We start from the raw sequence: 25,108 nt of genomic DNA on the forward strand, positions 1-25,108 counted from the left end.
GACTTACAGCAGAGTCTATTTTACAGCAACGTCTATTTACTCAACAAACATCAGAGTCTATTTAAACAGCGCACTACAGCAAAGTCTATTTACTCAGTAAACAGTCTATTTAAACAGCCTCTATGAACTACTGCAAACAGAACGCTTGACCGAAAATACAGCAGTCTCCCGATAAAAGCAGGATTATTTCTCTAGCAAAATGCAGTGAATGGAGGATAGTTACATAATTCAAATTATGTGCATAAAATCAATCCCAGTCACTTACAGCAGTGCGGTCTCCAGGCGTGATTGACGGGGGAAATTACCCAATCATCTCCATTCTGGCTGGGATTTGTGATGTCACTATATGCAGCCTTATGTCACAAGACCAGTGACATGAGTTATCAGTGCATTCTAGGTAATGTAGTTTTACAGTAGGGTGAAAACTACTTCTCCCATTTTGCATCTCTCTCACATACAGAATTTATCAGCCTGAGCTGGAATTCCACAGCCTAGTTGAAATGCTTTTCATCTTGGTTGTCACGAGATATTGATATGCAGCTGCACAGGAGAGGGGTGAAAACTACAATTCCATGATGTATCTATCACACACACAAAGCATTTGCGAACACGAGCTATAACTCTCTTCTCCGGTTGAAGAATCGTAGCTTTGAAACAGAGCAGAATTCAAGACTGGGCTAGAGAGGGCAGACATTTACAGGAGAAATATCTTGAAAGCATTTCCAACATACAGTGACTAACTTTATTTCTCAGAATCATGTAATTCTTAATGTATTAATTATAGTAGTTTCATTTTTGTGCATGTGTGAAGAAACAACATGGTTGCTTAAAAGACATTAAGCAATTTGATGGATTGGTTTTGCAGTACTTGCTGGTTGATTTTGTGATGGGTGCTGATTGTTGATTAGTAGCTTTTCTTATCTGGCCTACTTGAGCTTTCATCTCATTGGTGATCATAATGAACGTATTGTAATCATGGTCCCAAACAGGATGTCCTGGAGATCAGATCTAACCTAGAAAGGAAGGGTGGTTTCTTTATCTCAGATTTTTTCATAAGGATGGTGTCAAGGGTAGCACTATTAGCTGAATCACCTCCCCACTTCTCCCCCCCCCCCCCCCCCCCACTTCCAGGACTTCAGCACAATCATAGCTCACATTGCAGCTCAGTACTAAGTTGACCAACATCAGGGGTGCCAACCATTGTATGAAATGAGATGAGATATTAAACAGAGGCCTGTTCTGGTAGATGTTAAAGATCCCACTATTCAAAGAGCAATCTCTCCCAATATTATAGACAACATTCCTCACTCAAATCAGCATCAGCACTGAATACAAAATGCCTGCCAAATTTGCCAACATAACAGTTACCAGCGCTTCAAAAGTAATTCTTTATTCATCAGACAAGGTAGCAGTTGCCAGAACAAATAAACTCATGAATTAAAAATGGATAACAATGCTTTCCAGATAAGCTTGCTCATGGGTCTTGCAGAAGCAGAGATGACATGGATGCTGTTGAGGGAAAAATTATGTTTGAATTTGTTCAATTTTTTTTGCAATTGGATGGGTTCAGGTTCTTTCTTACTGAATAAAAATTCAGTTTTTAATAAACAATCACAATTATTTAGTACAATTTAATTAGCTGTTTTTGACAAGGGAACATCTTCACTAATGTCAGGATAAATGCTGTCCTGTATAGAATGTATATCCATGTGCTACAAAATGACTCCAAGATTAACTATTTGTCAAACGTCCCTTTCTGAACAATGCCAAAATTCTCTACACTTAAATATTAAAAAATATTCAAAATAACATGGCCAGCCGTGATATCTACATTGGTCACAGAGAAAACTAAAATTCTGACCATGACACAAGTTATGAGGTATAGTCATTTATAATTCATTAAGATACTAAAATGTTCTTTTCTGAACAAGTGAAGTGCAGCAACATTTTCAATTTTCATCTGTTTCTTAAAAAAAGAACAAGCTCTTGTGTGATAAGGCTCACCAAGGTAAACCATAAAAGCATCAGGACCATTCCAATGACTATATATAGTCAATAAAATCAAGTCAATTCATATTGTGCTGGTTCTAATCTGCTTATAATTAGGGAACAACCATAAAACCCACTTATTTATTATACCATTCTGAATCATAAATTTACCGTGATTAAACAGTTCTTTTTACATTTCACATCAATCTACATCTTCTTAATGGATTACAATTGTCCAAGGAAAATATGAGACATGCTAATACTATTAATAAAATGTTTTACACGCACAAAGTTAGTGTAAAGAAGCAAATTTTATCATTTGGAATTCTCAGGGAAGTAATGCAACTCTGCACTTTCAAAGATAGAAGCTGATGTCCCAATAATGCAAAGCAGATTGCAAGGAACTTTAGTTTATATATGCAATTTTTGTCCATAGCTAATTGAGCAGCTATATAGGTGTGCCATTTGGGAAGATATGCAAGGTTCTGACTTCTTCATAATTTCAACTAGAAAATCTAGGCCAAGATGATTAGTACAACGTATTTTCATTTATAGGGCCTGGTTTTAGATTAGTCCAGTCTGATATATTTAGCAGAAGACAGACTCAATCTAAGGCTTGTAAGTGAAACTGAATATGGTAACTCTCAGCCCAGTTTCTAGTGGGTGAAGTTTCACAACATAATTCAGCAGAAATTGGTACTCTCACTCAAAGCTCACAAGGCATTAAAAAATGGACACCTAGATATTGGCACAGTTAGAAAAGAATTATTAATTGATCAAAAATATATAAAATTATACAAAGATTTGAAATGTTAGCATTTGAATTCTACAGTACAAAATGGTAATGACTTTGCAGAGGTATAATTTCCCTCATTCTTTTAGAAATCCAACTAATGGAGGTGGGGAGCAAGAGTCACCAGAAACAGAGTAACTTCTCGGCACTACAACAGTGTATGAATCCAGTGTCAACGAAAAGAGGCACTGCCTGAAGAGGGATGAGAAGGAAAAGGCACATAGGTGACGACCAGATAACAGACTTAAAAAGAGCGCCTCACTTGCAGTTCTTCCAGTGCTTCCAGTGCCTGTTTTACATGAGCCGAGCGCCTAAAACAATTAGGGGGTGAGGCCACACAGAGCAATTGTCAAGCATGGTTGAATAGGTAAAAGGATGTCATCAGAAATTAAAAAGCCAAATGCAACTGACACCACTTAGCCGAGCGCATCAGAATGGTTGTAGCATCGTTTTATTGTGCCAAGTGACACAAAATACCAAAAAGCTGCTGTGTTTTCAATATAGTGCCTAAGCTCTGGAATGTCCTCCCGAAATCTCTCCGCTTCTCTCTCCTCCTTTAAGTCGCTCCTTAAATCTGCCTCATTAACCTGTCCTAATATCTCCTTATATGGCTCGGTGTCATATTTTGTCTGATAATGCTTCCGTGAAGCATCTTGGGACGTTTTTACTACGTTAAAGGCGCCTATATAAATGCCAGTTGTTGTTACCAGAAAAAGCCCTTTGCTTCCTAATATTTTACTGGCTATATTACAGTTTAAAAAAAACCTGTGTCCCCAACAATATTTGCATGGCGAGAGGGACAGGAGCTATAGGATTAAAGCACAAATTAAGATGGATAAGGGCAACCTCAGGAGAAACAGCTGGAAGGGAGCGACCAGCAGCTTCTACCTCTGATCTGGTAAATTAAAAAGATCTGTACTTTTGATATGTGCACTCCCAATTAACCTAAAGTCCTGACAGTACACTGCGTTTTATCCAGATTTAGCTCCTCCTCCAATAGGAGAATGTTAAATAGGCAGACAATAGATTTTTTTCTGATTATAGTAGTTTTGGGCATCAAGGATGGCAGACTCATTTATTATAATTATACATTTTCTATGTTCCAGCAAATTTGTAATGGTCATTTTTTTTTCTTCCTTTTGTTTTCCAGCACCTGACTAAGCCTAAAATTCAAACTAAATGGCCTTTTCTTGGGTTAATATAATTTTCTTGACCTAAAGTTCTATCAATATTTTCCAGCCACAATGTGATAAATCAAAGCTATAGATAACTGCTGAACTTGGTCCAGGATTCTCTAACCATATATTGATACCATTATAAATGTTGTGATATATCAACTAAACAGTACTCCCTAAAAGAAAAAACAATGTTTTAAGAACTAAATATATTAAAGTGAGTAGAAATAGGGCATCAGATTTCCTGCCAAATATTAGCCTGAAATGACAGCTGACCATGGTAAAGTGTCACATTGCTGGTTGGGATGGTAGATGGAGAACCACGTCACCAGAGTGTTTCATCTTGAGGGGAAAAAAAACTCGAACACCTTTCACCCTGCGGAAGGAACATCCCTTCAGTAATCATACAGCCACGTTAAAGCAACCCAGACTCTGCTCATTCTACTGCCAAAATGAGACAAAGGTAGTGTGGTTCCAAAGAGAATAAAAAACTTGTACGACACACAACAGTCCCAACAGGTTAGTCCTAGAAGGATACCAATACTGGTTCACTGTATAAAATAGCACTCACAAAAACATAGTACCAATGGACTTTGAACAGGCACATAAACTATCAACATTAAAGCAAAATATTACCATACAACAGAAAATTTATTTTCTAATGGATAAGCAAGCACTACTGCAAATTATACAATGCCTTTTCTTCAACTTGTAACTTTTCAGAACATCTCTTTAAAACATGGTTTCCCATTACTTTAAGATGGACATCCAAAACAATTTTGTACAGAATTGAATTAAGTCTTGTTCAATAAATGCAGTCTGCATTTCAGAATGCATTTAGTCTGTTTTCAGAAGAGATTTTTGGTTGCATACAGTCATTTCTTTCATAATCAACATGACACAACCATAGAAGAACAGAACGTGTACACACAGCATCAAGCAGGGATGAAGGCGGAAACAGCAGAGTTCAAACAAAAAGTGGTCCATCTCCACAATGTAATGTCAACAGATTTCCAGCAGGCAGCACTACTTAAGAGAACATAAAGCCCTCTTTTGTTCTCAGCTGCTGAAGATCATTTACATTCCTTCGACCAATAACCACCAGGCTAAAAGTAACAATGAGGGCTTAATTCACAGGTCTGCTAATGCTTCAGTAGATAGCCTGAGGACGTTTGGTACAATAGTAAGCTTCAGATGCAGCTACATAAGCGGATTCTGGAAAAAAGTCCTCTTGGTATTCAGCCAAAAACCTGCAGATTTAAAGATACAAAATAAGCTGGAGTTCATTAAAAATGTCGGTATTGAACAAGGCTACAATGTATTTCAAATGTTGAAAGGCACCTTCCCTGCAAACCTACAACCTTCTTCCAACGCTGCTTTGTAACTAACTGCTAGAAGATCCAGAAACTGGTCACAAGTTCAACTTTAGGAACAATGCACCTTGCATGACTGCCCAGGCTAAGATTGGGAATTCACCATATATGGGACATGTTAATAATTACAAGTCAGATGCAGTCTGTTTGATGGGATGAAAAATGCAAGCAGAAGTAATTTTTTTTTTAAAGTTACATCAAAATTATTTTACAGCCAGTAATTTGAAAGTCGTGATTTAGTAACATAGGCATTACAAATCACTTTAGGATAGCAATAACTTTCATGAATTAAAAACAGAAAATGTTGGAAACACACAGGTTAGGCAGCATCTGTAAAGAGAAAAGACAAGTTTAACATTTCAGATATACATCCTTCACCAGAACTGAAAATTAAAACCATAAAGCATTTTTTTTTAGTAAGGTTGGGAAAAATGGGGAGCTGGGTAAACAACAAATATTCTAATAATGAAGAGCGAATTAATGGGCTGAATTGCCTGAAAACTAGGTGGTCAGTGAGGTGAGGGAAAGACATGAAACGAACAAAAGAATGAGCAAATAATTTAAAAGGTGAAAAGACATGGGAGGCACCACAACAAAGAGGCAAGAAAATGAGGGAAATTAGAAGGGTTTTTCCCCTGTAAGTGCAGGAAGTCTGAAATGAAAACAGAAAATGCTGGCAAAAAAAGAGTGGGGTTTACCAGTGCAGACTCTTTCCCCCCCCCCCCCCCCCCACCTTCCACCACCACTGTACTCCAATTAAGGCTCCGCACCAGATATGTCAATTCCCCCCTACCATGAACAGATAGATCCACCATCACCAGCCCCCGCTGCTTTGAAAAAAGTTATCTGTTTTTAATACAATGGGTCATTCTCTCTCTTTCTCTTCCTTTCGGATGTTTCTCTCTCTCTCTCTCTGTCTGTCTGTCTTTTGTTCTGGCCGTTTGTATATTTGGTGGTCCTGTATGTAATGTCTCTCTGTCTGAACACTTTGATTGCCTTGACAACGGGCAGTTGGAAAGATTATCTGTAATCACCAGGCATTGTTCTCTGACTATATATGTGGTAACTTTCAAGGAATCCCACACTTCACCTGACGAAGGAGAAAGCCTCCGAAAGCTTGTGATTTTCAAATAAAACTGTTGGACTATAACTTGGTGTTGTAAGATTCCTTACATCTGAAAAAAATGCTCAGACCAGAGAGCTGTAGAGTGCCCAGGAGAAAGATGAGATATCGTTGCTGAATCTTACAATGAGCCGAGATGGAACAGTGTAGGGGGTCAAAGACATAGGTCAGAGTGGAAATGAGAGGGGAGTCAAAATAGCAAGCCACAGAGACGCTGAGGTTGTACTTGCAGATGGAATGGAGGTATTTGGCAAAAGGGTCACTTAATCTGTTTTTGGTCTTCTCCCAATATAGAAGAGACCACACTGTGAGCAGTGAATACAGCACACCAGATTGGAGGAATGCACAAAAGCTGCTATCTCACATGGAAGGAGCATTTGAGGTCTCAGACAGTAGTGTGGGAGAAGGTAAGTGGACAGGTTTTGAATCTCTTGCATGGAAAGGTATTGGATGTAGGTCAGCTGGAAGTAGGATTGATGGAAAAGTGAACAGGGTATGCTGGGGGGGGCGGGGGGACTGGATCCTCTGCAAAGCAGAGAAAGGAAGGGAGGGGAAGCTTTGCTTAGAATCATAGAAAATTTATGGCACAGATTTGTCCACGCCGGCTGAGAAACGAGCCACCCAGCCTAATCCCACTTACCCGCATTTGGTCCTTAGCCCTGCAGATCACGGCTCTTCAGGTGCACATCCAAGTATTTTTTTTTTAAATGAGTTGAGGGTTTCTGCCTCAGGCAGTGAATTCCAGACCCCCACCACCCTCTGGGTGAAAAAAAATTTTCCTCATTTCCACTCTAATCCGTCTATCAATCACTTCAAATCTATGCCCCCTGGTTATTGACCCCTCCGCTAAGGGAAATAGGTCCTTCCTATCCACTCTATCTAGGCCCTTCATAATTTGGTACACCTCAATTAAATCACCCCTCAGTCCCCTCTATTCCAAGGAAAACAACCCCAGCCTATCCAATCTGTCATCATAGCTAAAATTCTCCAGTCCTGGCAACATCCTCGTAAATCTCCTCTGCACCCTCTAGTGCAATTACATCCTTCCTGTAATGTGGTGACCAGAACTGTGCGCAGTATTCAAGCTGTGGCCTAACTAGTGTTTTATACAGTTCCAGCGCAACATCCCTGCTTTTATATTCTATGCCTCGGCTAATAAAGGAAAGCATTCCATATGGCTTCTTAACCACCTTATCTACCTGTTCTGCTACCTTCAGGGATCTGTGGACATGTACTCCAAGGTCCCTCTACATTTCTCAGCATTCTCCCATTTTTGTGCATTTCCTTGCCTTGTTTGCTCTCCCCAAATGTATTACCTCACACTTCTCCAGATTGAACTCTATTTGCCAATTTTTTGCCCATCTGACCAGTCCGTTGATTTTTTCCTGCAGTCTACAGCTTTTCTCCTCACTATCAACCACACGACCTATCTTTGCGTTATCCGCAGATTTCTTAATCATGCCCCCTACGTTTAAGTCCAAATCGTTAATGTATACCACAAAAAGCAAAGGACCTACTACCGAGCCCTATGGCACCCCACTGGAAACAGCCTTCCAGTCGCAAAAACACCCATCGACCATTACCCTTTGCTTCCTGCTACTGAGCCAATTTTGGATCCAATTTGCCACATTCCCTTGGATCCCATGGGCCTTTACCTTTTTGGCCAATCTGCCATGTGGGACCTTGTCAAAAGCCTTGCTAAAATCCATGTAGACTACATCAATTACGCTACCCTCATCGATCCTCCTTGTCACCTCATCGAAAAATTCAATCAAGTTAGTCAGACACGATCTTCTCTTAACAAATCCGTCCCGACTGTCCTTGATTAGTCTGTGCCTTTCTAAGTTTATCCTGTCCCTCAGAATTGATTCCAATAATTTGCCCACCACCGAGGTTAGGCTGACTGGCCTGTAATTACTCGGTCTATCCTTCGCTCCCTTTTTAAACAACGATATAACGTTAGCAGTCCTCCAATCCTCCGGCACTACGCCTGTATCCAGTGAAGTTTGGAAAATGATTGTTAAAGCCGCCGCTATTTCCTCCCTGGCTTCATTTAACAGCCTGGGATACATTTCATCTGGCCCTGGTGATTTATTCATTTTCAAAGATGCTAATCCCCTTAATATTTCCTCTCTCACTATGTTTATCCCATCCAATATTTCACACTCCTCCTCCTTAACTTCAATTCCTGCATCATCCCTCTCCTCTGTGAAGACAGATGCAAAGTATTTATTAAGAACCATACCCACATCTTCTACCTCCGCACATAGGTTACCTTTTTGGTTTCTAATAGGCCCTACTCTTTCCTTAGTTATCCTCTTGCTCTTAATGTATTTATAAAACATCTTTGGGTTTTCTTTGATTTTACCCACTAATATTTTTTCATGCCCTCTCTTTGCTTTCCTAACTTCCTTTTTAACTTCACCCCTGCACTTAGTATACTCCTCTAAGCTTTCCGTAGTATTGAGTTCCCGGTGTCTATCATAGGCTTTCTTTTTCTGCTTTATCTTACCCTGAATGCTTCTTGACATCCAGGGGGCTCTAGATTTGGCAGCCCCTCCCTTTTTCTTTGTGGGAACATGTTTATCCTGAACCCCTTGAATCACCCCTTTGACTGTCTCCCACTGCTCTGACACTGATTCACCTTCAAGTAGCTGTTTCCAGTTTACTTCTGGTAAATCACTTCTCAGTTTAGTAAAATTGGTCTTTCCCCAATTGAAAACTTTAACTCCTGCTCTGTCTTTGTCCTTTTCCATAACTATGCTAAAACTAACTGTATTATGATCACTACCACCAAAATGCTCTCCCACTGCTACTTCTTCCACCTGCCCCTCTTCATTTCCTAGAACTAAATCCAGAACTGCCCCCCCTCTCATTGGGCTTGCTATATACTGGCTAAAAAAATTCTCCTGTATGCAATTTAAGAATTCTGCACCCTCTATACCATTCACACTGTTTGTATCACTGTGCTTGGTGAGGTAGAAAGATGATCTGGTAAATGCAGAGGCTGAAGGAGTAGAAGGTGAGGAAAACATGGCAATTTTTGTGATAAGAGAGGGAGTGGGTAAGAGCAGAGGCCCAGGAAATGGGACAGATACAGTCAAGGGTCCTGCTGACCCTATGAAGGGGAAACCTCAGCTTGGGAAAAAGTAAGGCATTTGAGACGCTCTGGTGCGGACAATGCTACAACAATATTTGAACATGCTTTAAGTTAGTCACTTATCATGTTTTGTCTCTGAACACATGAGTCGGAGGCATGTTGCAGCCAACCTTTCACTTATGCTAAGTTCTTAATTTCCCTCCAAGTCTGGTTTAGAAGTCCAAAATGATTGTTCTTCAACCCTCCTATATATCTGTTATTCTGGATGGATATCATTATGGCCTCTTAGCCTTCAGTCTTTTATCATTTTGGCAAAACTTTAAACCTTTCCTTAGCAATACGATTGCAATTACATTTTTAAAAAATAGCAAATGGTCAAAGTCTTACTGTTATGGACATCAAATAATAAGAAAGCTCAAGTTGCTTATGGATAACAACAGTTGCATTCCTCAGTTAGCAGGGATTATATTTCAATGTAATATTTGTGGACCGAATAGCATGTGTGTGTTATGTATTTAATTTCACTCATATGGTCTCACAGCAGAATCCATATAGCAACACAGGAACAGGAGTAGGCCATTCAGCCCCTCGAGTTTGTTCCACCATTTAATTAGATCATGGTTATCTGTATCTCAACTCCATTTGCCCGCCTTGATATATATCCAACATTGTACCTGACATGACAAAGCAGTGGTATTACATGCATTTCATCTCCTTAAGACTTCAATTTATAGAATTCCAGCTCTGGAAATGCATGAAAAGTTGTTAAAAATTCAGAACGGCACGCAAAGCAAAATGCACACAAATAATGCAAGACTTCAACTGTAGGCTATGGTCACTAACAAGACTCTGCTGTCCAGCAAAACTAAACAGTAGTGGGATTATTAGCAAAGCAGGAAGATCTCCAAAAGTAAATAGTGGCACTTTGAGTGAGTTTTTCTCCCACACACATCAAAAGCATAGGAGCATAGTCACCCTATATGTACTGCCTCAAAACAAACAATATTCATCAGGTAAAAATAAACTAAGTTTAGAAGGCATACGTTTTAAGTGGTGTACACTATTGTGGACTGAACGGAATCAATTAATTATGCACTAGAGAGCTGACATTTATAAATACCACTGACTTCAATGCTTCAGTATTACATATAGACTGTACTTCGATTCATTTAGATCACCAGACTGAATGGCTGCAAAGTCAATATTACAAAAAGGAGGCTGTACCACTTAAAATGAAAAGCACACACTAAAATCCAATATTTCATATAGTACCTCCTTGCTAAATCATAATCCATTAACTCAAGTTGTGCATGCTTTTCCAACTTAAACTCTTAGAGTCATAGAGTCATAGAGTTATACAGCACGGATAGAGGTCCTTCGGCCCATCGTGTCCGCGCCGGCCATCAAGCCTTGTACTCGCAAACCACCAGTCCCCATCCCTGCTTTCAGGTAAGCTGAATTGTGTGAAAGTTATTCTTCAAACTTAGTTTTTATAAAATGTGGAGTTCAAATTTGAATTTTCTTCCATGATCACCATTGTCCTGTACACTGGTCAGACCAGTGTGACATGTACTACCAGTGTGTTGTATGGTACAAGTAAAAAGATGGCAGCAATCAAATCAAATGTTCATCCGGGAGAGGTTAACACTTATTACAAATACTGGTATGTCCTATGGTCTGTTGTTGAATATAAGTATTTTTTAAGATACAAGATGGCAACAGAGTTGGGAGATATACTTCAGAAATTTGCACCACAGAGTAATCTTGAGAGCCTGTAACTACATCATGACAGTTGACATAGCAAAACTGAATGAAAGTTGCAATATCGATATTTGCCAATGTTAAATGCTGATAGAAAAGCATCGGCAATAATCATAACAGGAAGTGCTTGTCCTCCATGAGCTTTTTAATAATATAGATATAAACGTTGTCAAAATGAATGAACCGGTAGCTAGACCATCAGGCCATACTCTATTTGCATTTATTGTCCTCCCAAACTTAAAGAGTGTAACAGAAATGGCTTATCCTCCCGGCAAAATGTCACATGCATGCAAAATAAAGAATTGTTGTCATATTAGAAAGTGCGAGTAAAATCCTTCTCTTTTCAAGTTCTGACGTAGCAGCTATATATTTTCTAGCATTTTGTGGTGTATTTTATGTGAGGGGTTAATTCTTCATGCTGTTAGTGTACGTCACAGTTAAGTACAGCTAAATATACATCTGGTCCAAATGCTTCAATTCAATATAGAAACAGAAAATGCTGGAAAAGCTCAGCAAGTGAGGCAGCATCTGTGGAGAAAGAAAGAGTTAACTTTTCTTTCTCCACAGATGTTGCCTCACTTGCTGAGCTTTTCCAGCATTTTCTGTTTTTATTTCAGATTTCCAGCATCCGTAGCATTTTGCTTTTGCTTTAGTCTTCAATTTAATATTTATAATTGCTCCCATTTAGAAATCCACACACAAGGATAGTTGCTTGGCAAATTGGATAGTTAATTTTTTTCTTCAGGATTCATCAGCATTGGCAGCAATAAAATGTGTTCTGCCATTAAATGGTATAAATAGGGAGGGACCTAGCAATCAGATTACAAATCAAGCTCAATTATTGTAAATAAATAAATGCAATTAGGAAGAGCAGGAATGGCTCACCAAATGTTTTCTGGATGTTTCTGTCATATGCAAAATATTAAGTTTTAATAAAACTAATTTTACAAGTTTCTCAGAGATTCTTTATTATTCTCTCCCTATTGAACTGTGGATAAGGTTACTGATTCCCAAGATATGCTTCAGGAGGGGCCACTGACATGATTCCCAAGGCTAGAGTCAGTGGCATTTGAACAAATTGGAGTGAAGCACAAAAGTTAGTTTATCTTTTTAGAAAGTTCTTTTCAATTACACTTTATTCCTTCTATAACACGGATGCCTTTGTCCAGTTTAAGAGGTTTAAGATTAAGGAAGTTCCTGTTCTCAATTTGCTTTGAGCAGATAAAGTCACTAGAATTACTCTATACACAGATAAATAGTGGATGCAACACCTCATGGTAAAAAAGTTGTAGGCTGAGACATTTGCAGCAAGGCAGTTGTTGGGAGCACAAAATCTGGTTCAGGAAATGATAGTTAATTCCACACTTAAACTTCTGTATGGAAGGAAATTTCCAGTAAATAATGTTGTCTGGAAAGTAGCTCCACAGCCAGAAGTAGTGGGTTAAACTTCGCTGCTGCTATTCATGATGTACCTTTTCACTGGTACGTAATGTTAAGGTGCAGCTGCTGTGCTCTTGTGTATCTGGCATAAACAGGCAGCAACTCATGCTGCTGCTCCTCCCATCGTTATATTCTAGAGGATCAACAGCCCAGCCATATCTCTTTTAAGTTTTAGCGCAGAATCTGGCAGAGAATGGACCATCCTCAGCAAGTCTGCTTGGCTTTTAGTCTCTACTGAGACAAAATCAAGCGATCAGTTTTCTATGCAGCCCATTAAGAAAAGCTCCAATATTCCATCATTGGCCAGAGGGGGCTTGAGATAACACTCAGCTAACAGGTAGGAACTGAGATTTGTCTGAAGTTGCTTTCTTTGCCAATTTAGTAGAGTTAAATAAATGGGGTAACGGCTCTGCTAGAACAGCAGAGAAAGCAATTTCAGATAAAAGCACTATGCATTTGAACCCATTATCTTAGTGGAATTTCAAAGCTATGATTTCTAAAACACAACTTGACAGGTGGTCAAGCTATCTGGTAGGGTACCCAATCTACCAGTTCTAACAGCTATCTTTACCATTTGCTTTTCCAGTGTAGATCAGAAAGAATTACCAAAGCGTGGAGCTGAATATAACTGAAGAGGTTGAAAATCATAATAATTAGAATGAGAAACAAAAAAGTCTTAATTTTTACTTTGTCTTTTCAGTACTTAAGACAAAATATTATTTGTCTGCTTACTATCCAACAAATATTCAGTTGCTGCCACATTTTTTATAACCATGGGCTAATGTTTTTAAATGTTTCAAACCATTTTAAAGATTCCAGCAATGGTGAACACCATTTTCTCACATTTGATGGCTCTTCAATGAATCACATGTAGAAATTTAAATTCAATGGCATAATATCTCTTGTTTCATTGAAAAAAGTTAAGAGTGAACATCAAAAATAAGAAATAGGCAAACAAAAAAAAATGAACATACGAAAATAACAGACAGGAAAGACCCACGGTCTATCTAGCCTGTCCCATATAATTATAATGCTTTGTTCATCACAATACAGACACTCCCCACCCGCCCAGAGCCATGTAATCTCCTGTGAGAAGTGAAAAACCAGATAAAAACCCAGGCCAATTAACAAAAAAAATCTGGAAAATTCCTCTCTGAACCCTTTAGGTGACTGAAACTGGCCTTGGATGAGTTGATCTGCGCCCCAGCCGGTAGCAGGTGCAGCTCTCTCTTGAAGGAATGCAGCGAATCAGTGATAACCGCACGAGCAGGCAACCTGTTCCACAGGTCCACTATTCTCTAGGAAAAGAACAATCCAATCGTCTAACATCTAACCTCATTCCGCCCTTGCATAACTTCTAAGTGTGACCCCATGGTCCTCCTGAACCTATCCAGTTGAAATAATTGGTCCACATGAACACAATCTAGTTCCTTTATTATTTTATAAGCCTCGATCAAATCACCCCCGAGTCTACTCTTTTCTAAAATACACAGACCCAGCTCTTTGAGCCTATCTGGGTAACAAAGATGTTTCAAACTGAGAATTAATCTTCTGGACTTCCTCTGCACCCTTTCCAGAGCCACCATGTGAGACGACCAAAACTAGACACAGTATTCTAACTGAGGCCTAACCAAAGTCATGCACATGGACAAAATGGTATGTTTTGTTTTATAGTGAATTGTCCTGTAAATACAAGCTAGAACCCTGTTTTAGCTATTGCTTCAGCCAATTCTCAATCCACTGCAGCAGGTTACCACTAATTCCACAAAATTCTATGAGTACATTAAAATCTTACCTAAGGAACAGCTCTAGGTGCTTCACTAAGACCTTCAGATTCCTGTCAGTAATTTGCATCTTTCCCAACAGCTCTGGTAGCTTCACTGTAACAAAATTGATAAAGAAAATGTAATTCAATCAAAACAATTTACTAGATGGCATTGAAGTTTCCTTCATCATCCACTGTGTACCTTGGTAACCAAAAGACAGTGACCATATTTATTATACTATTTGTTTTATTTCACAGAACTTGCTGAAGCAAGTAAGCAAAACCTCTTATTCTCAGTTATTTACTGTATTTTTTACTGCACATCCCAATATGGATTTGCAGCATTTGCTGAAGATGCAATAATGTACTTATTCTGTACTCCTTCCTCCTCAAAACCTTCCATTCTGTTACTGATTTTTTTCCCCTTCTCCCTGCAACCCATGGTGGATCATAGTATTTGCTGAAGCTGCCACTGGTGTATCATTGCCAAGGGAATGTTCCCCCCTCCACCCCACCGAGCTGTTGAGTGTTCAATGACCAGCACCTGAACAGGTAATTATTTCCAATAATCTGCTGATCGCCTGATGGACTTTGGCCACTGCCCAAGGTCAGCACCAAAATTCCCCTCTGGCCCTACCACAATCATTACTACTCCTCAGCATCACAAAAAACCTCATCTGAAACAACATTGTGCACTCAGAATTTTTATTTAATGGCTTAAGCTGCATTAAAAGGTGAAACAAACTTAAAGGGGTCAATTATAGGACGGCCAAACTTCCTACTACACATATGTGATGCACACCCTGTGGCTGCAGCACAGATAGTGGTAGATTGGGTGAGGCTGACCGTGAAAGAGGTGCATGATAGGGTGAATATGAGGCAGAGCCATGAGATTGTATGAGGATTGAGTTGAGTGGTAGTGGTGGGATGAGTACTGGGGAGGTGAGGAAGTACAGGTAAGATGAGGATGAGGGTTCAGTGAGTGTGAGGAGTGATGTGATAGAGTAGTGTTGGCAGTGCAGAAGGAGATGTGGGGTGGGGGCGGTGATGTGGCAGACAGAGTGTAGGGGAATGAGTAAGAGTACTCACTTCGGCTGACCTGGTTAGGTCATTGAAGCGCCTCCTGCACTGTATGCAGGTGCATGATATGTTGGTGGTGCAGGTGACCTCCTCTGCCACCTCAAGCCAGGCCTTCTCGGTGGCAGAGGCAGGCCACTTCCTTCCGTCCGCCGGGTAGAAGATCTCCCTCCTCCTACTCACCCCATCCAGTAAGACCTGGAGTGAGGAATCATTAAACCTGGGAGCAGCCTTCCCTCTGAGCTGCTCCACTGTATAATTTTGGTTAATTTTGCCTATTTTCTGCAGCGTCAGTCAGTGGAGGACTGCCCCTTTAAATGGGGCTCCTCCAGCTGACAGCCTATGATGCGGCTGCGCAGTCCGCCCGCTGTACAGCTTTCCAGCCCGAAACCCAGAAGCCAAGGTAAGTGGCTTCAATTTACTTACGATTGCGTGCCAAACCCACCCATTTCACTGGGCGCGTTACCCACGCGCCAGTCGACGCCCCGCTGCCAACCCGCCTCCCTCCTAATATCGGGCCCAAATTCTCAATTTTTTTCCTGCCATTTAAGCCCAAAGTTATTTGTAAATTTTCCACATAGGTCACACTACACTCTAGGAGTTACACATCCACAGTAACAAATTCAAAACTGCATTTATCACGATGTGGTTCTGTGACACGCTGTAGCATTTTGGGGACTTTGACCCAATGGAAAGGATTTTGTTTATGCTACAGCATATCTATAAAGGGTAGATCCACCTTACGATGGTTAACGCCTAAAGATACCATTTTTCACTTAACATTCAAAACCAGTTAGAATAATTAATTAAAATCTTTCCCAAGTAAATCATAGAATCATACAGCACAGAAGTCGGCATTTCGGCCCATCATGCCAGTGCCGAATCTTTGAAAGAGCTCTCCAATTAGTCCCACTCCTCTGCTCTTTCCCCATAGCCCTGCAAAATATGCCACGACAAAGGATTATCAGAGGTTCAGCTACCATTTTCAAAAATTCCTTACACCAAAATTGAAAAGTCAGATTTTGACTAGTTTGCCATTTAAAAAAGTGATATGGCAACTATTTATAATGCGCGATAATATATTTCCTCTGCACACCTGCAATGAAAATAAAAATGTACAAAGACTTACCAAATAGTCGCAAAAGATGCTGAGCTCCATAGATATACGAGGGTGCAGGAGGCTGTTCAGTCAGTGGATAATTATCTGGCATCATTTTCCAAGACAAAACCTATTAAACCAACACAGGAATCAGTTTTCAGTGACATATATTTGCTTTTAAAGTATAGTCAAAGCACACAGAATTGCAACAGATTAAAGTTAATTCCAATGCACTCCTAGAATCCTAATCCAATCAACAGCACATCGTTATATTTTATACCTAAATGATTCCCAATCTAATTAGTCATGTTCAAGATTCGGTTTACTAAATCATAAACATCCATTGCCAACTCTAACCTAACAGCACATTTTAGGTCTCCACTGTCCAGCAAAAATAAATTTTAAAATGAAATATATTATGTTTAAACTATCAAAGATTGCGGATGCTTTTCTATAACAAAATCAAATATTTTGAACTAATACTACTAAGAAATGTTCTCAATTCTGTACATCTCAAGTTTTTTCAAAATAGAACATTTTTACATAGAATTACATGGAAAATACAAGTTGAAAAAAGGGCATTCGGTCCAATCAGCCTATCTTAGTGTTTATCCTCCATATGAGCAGTAGTCCTAATCCATGTGCCTGCCCAGTTCCTTTATTCCCTTTTTCTTCAACCACCTAATCTAATCTATTCCTAAATGCTGACACGGTCTCTGCTTCAATCACTAACTCTGATCGTGCATCTTACAGCCTCACAACTCTGTAAAAAGTTTCTCCTGCTCTCTCCTAAATCTCTTCCACTTAGGACCAGAATTTGCTGATAAAATAACAGCAAGTTAAAGACACACGGCTTTATTAGTGTAAAAAAAATCCTGCAATTTGTGGCAAGGAAGAGATACGCCGCGAGTTGCGAATCGCCACAAATCGTTGGACGATTTGCACCACTCCGCTGTTAGCATCACAAAAACGGGATCTCGCTGTCAATCTTCCCATGAGTCAAGAAATTGCAGGATTCGCACCGTAAATACAAATTAAACACGCCGCAGAAAGTTAGGACTGGTACTTCACAATGTAAGGACCTTTTTAATGATGAGATTTATGTTCCTGTAATGCCACTCAACCTCGAAGGCGGACAAAGGGAACAATTTAAACTGCGGAGTCTCACTCCTGCAAATAGTAAATTGTTCCTAGAGGTTTTTTAAAAAATTCTTACTTTTCCTTTCTGTCTCTTTTTTTCCCTCTATTTCTCTATCTATCTAATTTGACTCTATTTCACCCTATTTCTACCTCTGTCATTCACTCTGTTTCTTTCTCTATCCTTAAATTTCATTGGCTAAGGAGATAGACTATTGGTCCATCATTCACCAAGGCCCCAGATGCCCCATTGACCTCACCGCTCCGTTATCAGCTCACATTTCCAGCAATTTGCGGCGCAAAATTAATTGGAGCTGAAGGGTGATAAAGAAATTCAACTCATGGCACTCACCGTGAGGTGCCCTGCTCCAGCAAATTCTGAGCCTTAATCTTATATCTATCTCCCCTCATTATAGATCCCTCAATCATGGGAAACAAGATTAAATGTTTCCATTTAATCTATTCAAAAGCTGCATGATTGTAAACATCTCTATCAATTCGCCATGTAATCTCCTCTGTCCTAACAAAAGCCAGCCCCAAATTTTCCAAGTCTTTCTATTTCCTCATACCAGGCACATCCCTGTGAATCTGCCCTGTACCTTCTCGACTGTCTCAAAATTTTTCCTATAGTGTGTAGCCCAAAATGATACACAACACTCCCACTGTGATCTTACTAAGGTTTTATATAGATTCACCAACGCATCTCTACTTTTCTATTCCATACCTCTTACCATAAAACCTAGTATTCCATTAGCTTTTCATATGGCCGTATCCACTTGAGGTACTGCTTTTAATGCCTTGTGAACCTGAACCTCCAAATTCCTCTGCTCTTTCATATCAGCCAGCCTCCCCCCATTCAAAGTATAATTACTTTTTTTTTTAAAAATGTACCACCTCACATTTACTGATACTGAATTCCACTTGTCACTTTTTTGCACCATCTTATCAATGTCCCCTTGCAGTTTCCTTTGGTCCTCAGAATTATTTACATAACCTTCTATTTTAGCACCATCTGCAAATTTGGACACCATTCCCTCTAGCCCAATATCCAAATCATTGATGAGCACAGTGAACAGAAGCAGTCCCAGAATAAAACCCTATGGAACACCGCTACACACTTCCAACTACTCAGAAACTACCTTTAAACTCCTACACTTTGTTTCCTCCCTTCTATCCATTTTTTGATTTAATTTGTTAATCTCCTCCTAATTCCATACCCCTTAATATTCTCCTATAGTCTGCTGTATGGTACTTTGTCAAAGGCTTTCTCAGAGGCCCCCTACACCACATCCACTGCATTTTCCCATCCCTATACCTGTCACTCATCCAAGAACTATCAGGTTTGCCAAGCGTGATCTTCCTTTCTGAAATCCATGTTGGCTGCTTTAATTATTTACTCTTGTTCCAGATACTTAATAATTTTACCTTTAATTAAAGATACCAAATTTTGAGTTTCTCTCCTCATATTCTATCCTTGCTTTCCTACCCCTTTCATAACCTCTTTCCTTATTTTCTTGTATTTGCTCTTATTTTTAAATTATATATATATATATAGGGGCCATATGCCACCTTCTTCAATTTTGGTTTGTTTCTAACCTCTATTTATCCACAGCTGAAACATGTAGTAGTCTCCTTTTTAAAAAAAAAAGTATATATTTATTCTGTGCAACAACAACTTGCAATTCTATAGTACCTGTAGAAAAACAACTCAAGGAGCAAAATTAGATAAAAACAGTCGCCGAGCCAAGGAAGGAGATATTATGAGGGGCGATCAAAAGCTTGGTCGAAGAGATAGATTTTAAGGAGGAGAGGTGGAGAGATTTGGGAGGGGCGGAGAAAGAATCCCAGACAGTTGAAGGCTAATGGCAGTTGTGGGGTGAAGGGGGGGGGGTATAGAAGGCTACAATCAGAGGGACAGAGAGTTTGCGGGTGAGGAAGGAGGTTGTAAGGCTGGAGGAGGTTAGTGATAGGGAGGGGCGAGGCCATGAAGGGATTTAAACATGAGGATGAGAATTTTAAATTGGAGGCGCTGGGAGACTGGGAGCCAACGTAAGCCAGCGAGGACAGGGGTGATGTGTGATCAAGACCAACGTGAAGTGCATGCTGCCTGTTAATTATCATGATAGCTCCATGCAGCCAGCACTACCTGTGCTGCTGAGAGGCTGCACGGAGAATGAGGAAGTCAGAAATGGGGCGTGCTCAGCGCACGTCATCAGCAGCCTGTGCCTCTTAAAGGTGCAGGTGCACATTTTAAATGGCACGTCCACAGTTCACTAGGATGGCTGCAAGGATGGCAGGACTGGCGCGAGAGACGGCTCCACGCTTCTCCGATGATGCACAGGAAGCCCTGCGGGTAGACAATAGGAGGGCCAACATGTACCCGCAGGGTGGCAGGAGACCCTCCAGACTGCAGCTCCGCAGGCAATGGCAGGCTGTGGCGCAGGAAGTTAACGCCAGGAGCATGGCACCACGAGTGGTCAAGGTGAGTGAATGCAAGTGTCAAGTGGCACATACTACCAACTGCACCGCTGCTCCACACATCACACTCCCCATCACCCAACCACCAACAAACACTGCCCATCCATATGCAATGCTGCACTTGGCATGCTGCATCTCACCAGCACATAGTACCACACTTGCAGGCCACACAACAACCACTCACAGGTCACACACACTGGCAGCTATTCGACCACGACAGGCACATTACCCACACATCTTGCAGGATACTCACTGACACAATGTCCTCTATCTTGCAGGAGAAGGTGGCACATAACAGCCGACAGCATGAGAGACCCGAGGGTGGACAGGGACACTTCCACGTCCTCACCCCCACTACAGGAGACAATGCTTTGGATCATTAGGCGGGCCGTCGCTGCAGCCGTGACAACATGCTGCGTTGGAGGTCCCGATGGAGGGGTCTCCGCATATCTAATGCTCCTTCTCCTTTCCCACATCTCCCTCCTCCCATAATCTTTTCTGATTCATGTGCTGCAGATGCTGTCGGCACGCACATCTTACTTGCTCCTCTCCCCACTCTACAACTCGACCTATTTCCCTTTGTCATTGCAGATACCCAAGAACACGTGGCAGCACCATCTGAGGAGGAGGAGGACGACGACGAGGGGAACACTGAAGGCACACCATCACTCGATCTGACACTTGCTTCCACCAGCTCAGAGACTGACACTGCGCGTCCTTTAGAGGCTAGGTTAGAGGAGGGATCTGCACGTGGTGAGACACCGGACACCGGGGGAATGGATACCACAGGTGCCAGCTCGCTGGAGGGTGAGGTCGCTCATTAGTTCTGCTGCAGATGAGACAGATGAGGACTTCGATGGGCCAGGCTACAGAAGATGGCTGATGGGCATACACCATCAAATGCTTGGGGCACTGGAAAGCCTGCACACAATGAGAAGGGGCATGGAGGAGTCCAGCTCCAACTTTGCACAGGGCTTTGCAGCAATGCACTGCATACTGCAAGATGTTGCACATGTCACCAGCAGAGGCCTGAAATGATCCTGAGCCGTAGAAATTCAGCACCACGGAGACCTTCACAGCCATAGGCAATGCTGTCCTTGCCCTGCTCTGAGGCTGCAGTTGTGGCCGCACCAGTTGACAGATCTCGGTCACTGCTTCCTTGGTGAACTTCAGGTGTCGGATGCAATCCTCCTCGGTCATATTGAGGTAAGAGAATTGATCCCGGAAGGCCCTCATTGGATAGGGCCTCCTGCTCAGTGCACCTCCATGTCCTCCCTCTCCTCGCAGCTTGACCTGCTATGAGTGGCCTCTCTGCATGCTCCCAGTCGTGTTCAATGCCCAGTGGGAGCTCTAGCAGACCACCCATGATTGCCAGGAATGTTGATCAACCACAGTTGTAACTTTCCAAACCGTGAGGCAGTACCTGCCAAAGCACTCTCAAATGTAGTCTAGGAACTCTCAGTAAGTATAGGGAGCTTCAAAAAAAACACTTCCTACTCCACCGACAGCCAGAAGCAATAATCCAGCAACTAAGCTGCAACACCTGCGTTGTCCCTTTAAATAGCACTGGTAGGGGTTCCTCCAGGCAGTCTAAGACACGTTCAGGTGTGCGTGATTAAGACTGAGCATTAAGTTGAGTGTTACGGTTCAAAATGGTGTCTATCACTTTAAATCAGCGTTGCACACTGATTGCATACATTTTCTCCCTTCTTTACATGTTTCCAGCGTTCGGTATTTGCGCATGCGCTAACTCCTATACCAAGATGGCATCCAGCGCAAGTCCAGCACCGAAACAGCGGGCACTGCACGGCCCAATTTAGCGGCCGCAGTGTGGTATTAGCACATTTACACACTTGCTTATAGCATCTGTAGAACTAGTTATCTGTTAAATAAAACTGATCAGCTGATCGACTAAACACATGTAAAATATTACACAGGCTGCTCTTTAATAAATGCAATCCAGTTATCTATTTATTGATGCAAACTATCTAGCAAATTTGTACATATTTTAGGGAATTGAAGTCATAGTAAACAGATTGCACTAGTCCTGTGATTAACCCACAAAAATTTCTGGATTCGACTCTGTACTCAAGCAGCTGATGGTCAGTGCAATGGAAACTGGTCCTTCAACCAAGCAAAATGTTGGATCTCCATGGAGGCGAGAGTAAATATATTTCTTCTCCCAAAGAATTTTTTTAAATATACAGTATGTTTTAAACTAAAATTTTCAAAGAACTCCTGCCATGTAAACAGTCTGTCTCCTTTATAAAGTAACTGTACCTTGGCTTCAGAATTTTGGAAAAGATTAATTTGGAAATTGTGCAAAATTTTCTAGGTAAATTGTAATTTGACCCAAAGTTAACGTAACAACTCCAATACAAAAACTGATCACAACTGTCATCATAAAAATTATGCTGTAGATCCATCAAGTAATCCACAGCTCATCTTAAAGATATATGAAAATACAGTTTATAAATAAAAAATTAAGTTAACGCAATTGGTTTGCTACAATACTATCATTGTTCCAACAAAATCCACATTTCAGAAATATGACGCAGCTCAAACTCTGCCGCACGCATTCTATCCCACATTTAGTCCTGTTCCTCTATTACTCCTGTGCTTGCCAACCTTCAATGGCTTCCTAACTACCTATGCATCCATTTCAAAATACTTATCACCACCTACAAATCCCTCCATGACCTTGCCCCTCCTTGTCTCTGCAACATCATTCAGCCCTACGTTCCTGTATGCACCCTCTGCTCTTCTGACTCTGATCTACTTTGCATCCCCCCATTTTGGCTGCAGAGCCTTAGGCCATTTCAGCCCACACTCTGGAACGCTCTCCCTAAACCTCTCCACCTTCCTAGCTCTCTCCCCTCTTGAGGATCGATCCCTGTGCCCAGTTCGTACCGGTAGGCCAGTCCGATCCAATTTCACTCCCAAGCACCTTTTTGAGAGGCAAGTCTTCCCCCATGTTGGAATGAGTGTCCTTGTGAAGTGCTTCTCAACTTTAACCCTTACGCAGCAGATTCAAGTTGGTAGGAATTCCAAATGGATTTCAGACTGAACACAAAACACCACAATTTGAATATTTCTCATAGACTATGCATCTCAGTATAAATGCACCAAATTGTTGGCTTCCAACGATGGCATTTTATTAACGGATGGATTGCTTTTCTGAGAGAAAAAAGATGGTCCACATTAAGAACACGCAAGCTATAAACTTGTGCTATAACATTTTAAAAATCATATACACACACTTTCATGCTGAGTCCAAAAAGAGGTTAGGGACACTTACCTCATTCAATTCATTACTCCTTCTGCCATCGAACACTGCAACCCCTTCTTTACTAGGTGTTAGCGTTACAGGAGATGAAGAGCCACTATGGACAGGCGTTTCTTTAAAATAAATTTAAATGAAAAATATTAAATCTGATTTTACAAAGTTATCATAAAGAGAAGAAAATATGAGGGGCTACTTTCAAGCACAATCCTCCAAAACAGTAACATCTTAAAACAGCATAAACATGCCATTTACTTCCACAGCCACTGGTTTTCACAAGCGAAAAACTGAATCACAGAATGTAATCTCCATAACATTAGTTAAAATCATCAAAACCCCATGTAATGAAAACAGAATTTAACTTATACAGTCACCAAAAAAGTGGTTATTTGCTATCGACAAAGTATCCCATTTAAGCATTTCCCAGGGTTCAGGCTGAGCTCCTACTGTACCTAATCTATACTCGTAACCAAGATACAGAAACCCAATACAAACTGGTCAAGTTCACAGAGAGGGCTGTTCAACTGGACAAAACAATCAGTGACCTACAAAAGGAGTGAGATAAAATCTGGAATTGGGCAATGTAGTAACAGGTGAAATTTAATAGAGATAAGTTTACGGTACTACACATTGTTGGGGAAATGGAAGTCATAAGTATATCATGGATAATGCAGAAATAGCTAAAGGTGAAGCAGATAGGATATGGAGATCATTATGGAGCAGCAATAAACAAAGCAAACAGAATGCTGCTCGCCTGAAGACATCATGGAGAAGTTATATAGTGCTCTGATCAGACATTTCTCACACGAGACATCTTTAAGTGAGATTGCCACTTTAGTGCTGTGGGACCATGACCAGTAGGTACTAAACAGACATAGGACCACTTCAGACAGACAGAGAGGACTTTTATCCCGTCAGTCTGGACTGGATTTGAATCCAGGTCCCAGACACAGAAGGACATTAACCCATCACTGCGCCTAGTCTCGTACACTTGACCCAACCTAAAATGTTAATTCACGAAAACAGGTGCACATTTTAAACCATTGTGTCATTTAACTAGTAATTTTCCATTATTAAATGTGGCTATGTCACCAATTATCTCCAAAAGTGAATATTTCACAATTAAATAAGTGATGTGTTCAAAGCAACAAGAATACCCTCATGGGCAATCTGGAAAAGGATTTTTTTCAAATTAAGTTCAACACCAATTTATTGAAGCTAAAGTGTTAAACACTAACTTTTCTCCAAGTGTAAAAGTAACCTGGGCATTTGGGCAGCAGATTCATAGAACCGGCGCTTTGACTGGGGGGAAGCGCTGCTTTCAGACAGCCTGTCACATCCCGATGCATGCCGTGTAGATCGCCTCAATGACTGAACGGATTCAGGATCAATCTTTCGTCGCTTTGGTGTTGCAGAGTCTCCTGACAAAGGCTGGCTGTCTGTGGATTGGGGTGTTGATGGGTTCAGAAGAGGAGGAGGACTTGGTGAATGTTCCTTTTGAGGTCTATTAAAAAA

At 40.8% G+C, this 25,108-nt stretch overlaps 1 protein-coding gene across 2 annotated transcripts in view; it reads right to left on the reverse strand.

Annotated features, from left to right (window-relative positions):
• Window positions 1–1,374: 1,374 nt before the first annotated feature.
• Window positions 1,375–25,108, reverse strand: part of LOC137327183 (MSL complex subunit 3-like) — a 58,109-nt gene continuing 34,375 nt past the window's right edge. For both annotated transcript variants that reach the window (XM_067992720.1, XM_067992721.1), the window contains 5 exons: window positions 24,832–25,097; window positions 23,609–23,709; window positions 16,726–16,825; window positions 14,550–14,634; window positions 1,375–5,207 (listed from right to left, as the gene is read on the reverse strand). In XM_067992720.1, the coding sequence (XP_067848821.1) occupies window positions 5,108–5,207; window positions 14,550–14,634; window positions 16,726–16,825; window positions 23,609–23,709; window positions 24,832–25,097 (652 nt within the window). In that variant the 3' untranslated portion in view covers window positions 1,375–5,107. The remainder of the gene's footprint in view (window positions 5,208–14,549; window positions 14,635–16,725; window positions 16,826–23,608; window positions 23,710–24,831; window positions 25,098–25,108) is intronic.

The sequence above is a fragment of the Heptranchias perlo genome, chromosome 11, assembly GCF_035084215.1.
Source record: "Heptranchias perlo isolate sHepPer1 chromosome 11, sHepPer1.hap1, whole genome shotgun sequence".
Classification (NCBI taxonomy): domain Eukaryota; kingdom Metazoa; phylum Chordata; class Chondrichthyes; order Hexanchiformes; family Hexanchidae; genus Heptranchias; species Heptranchias perlo.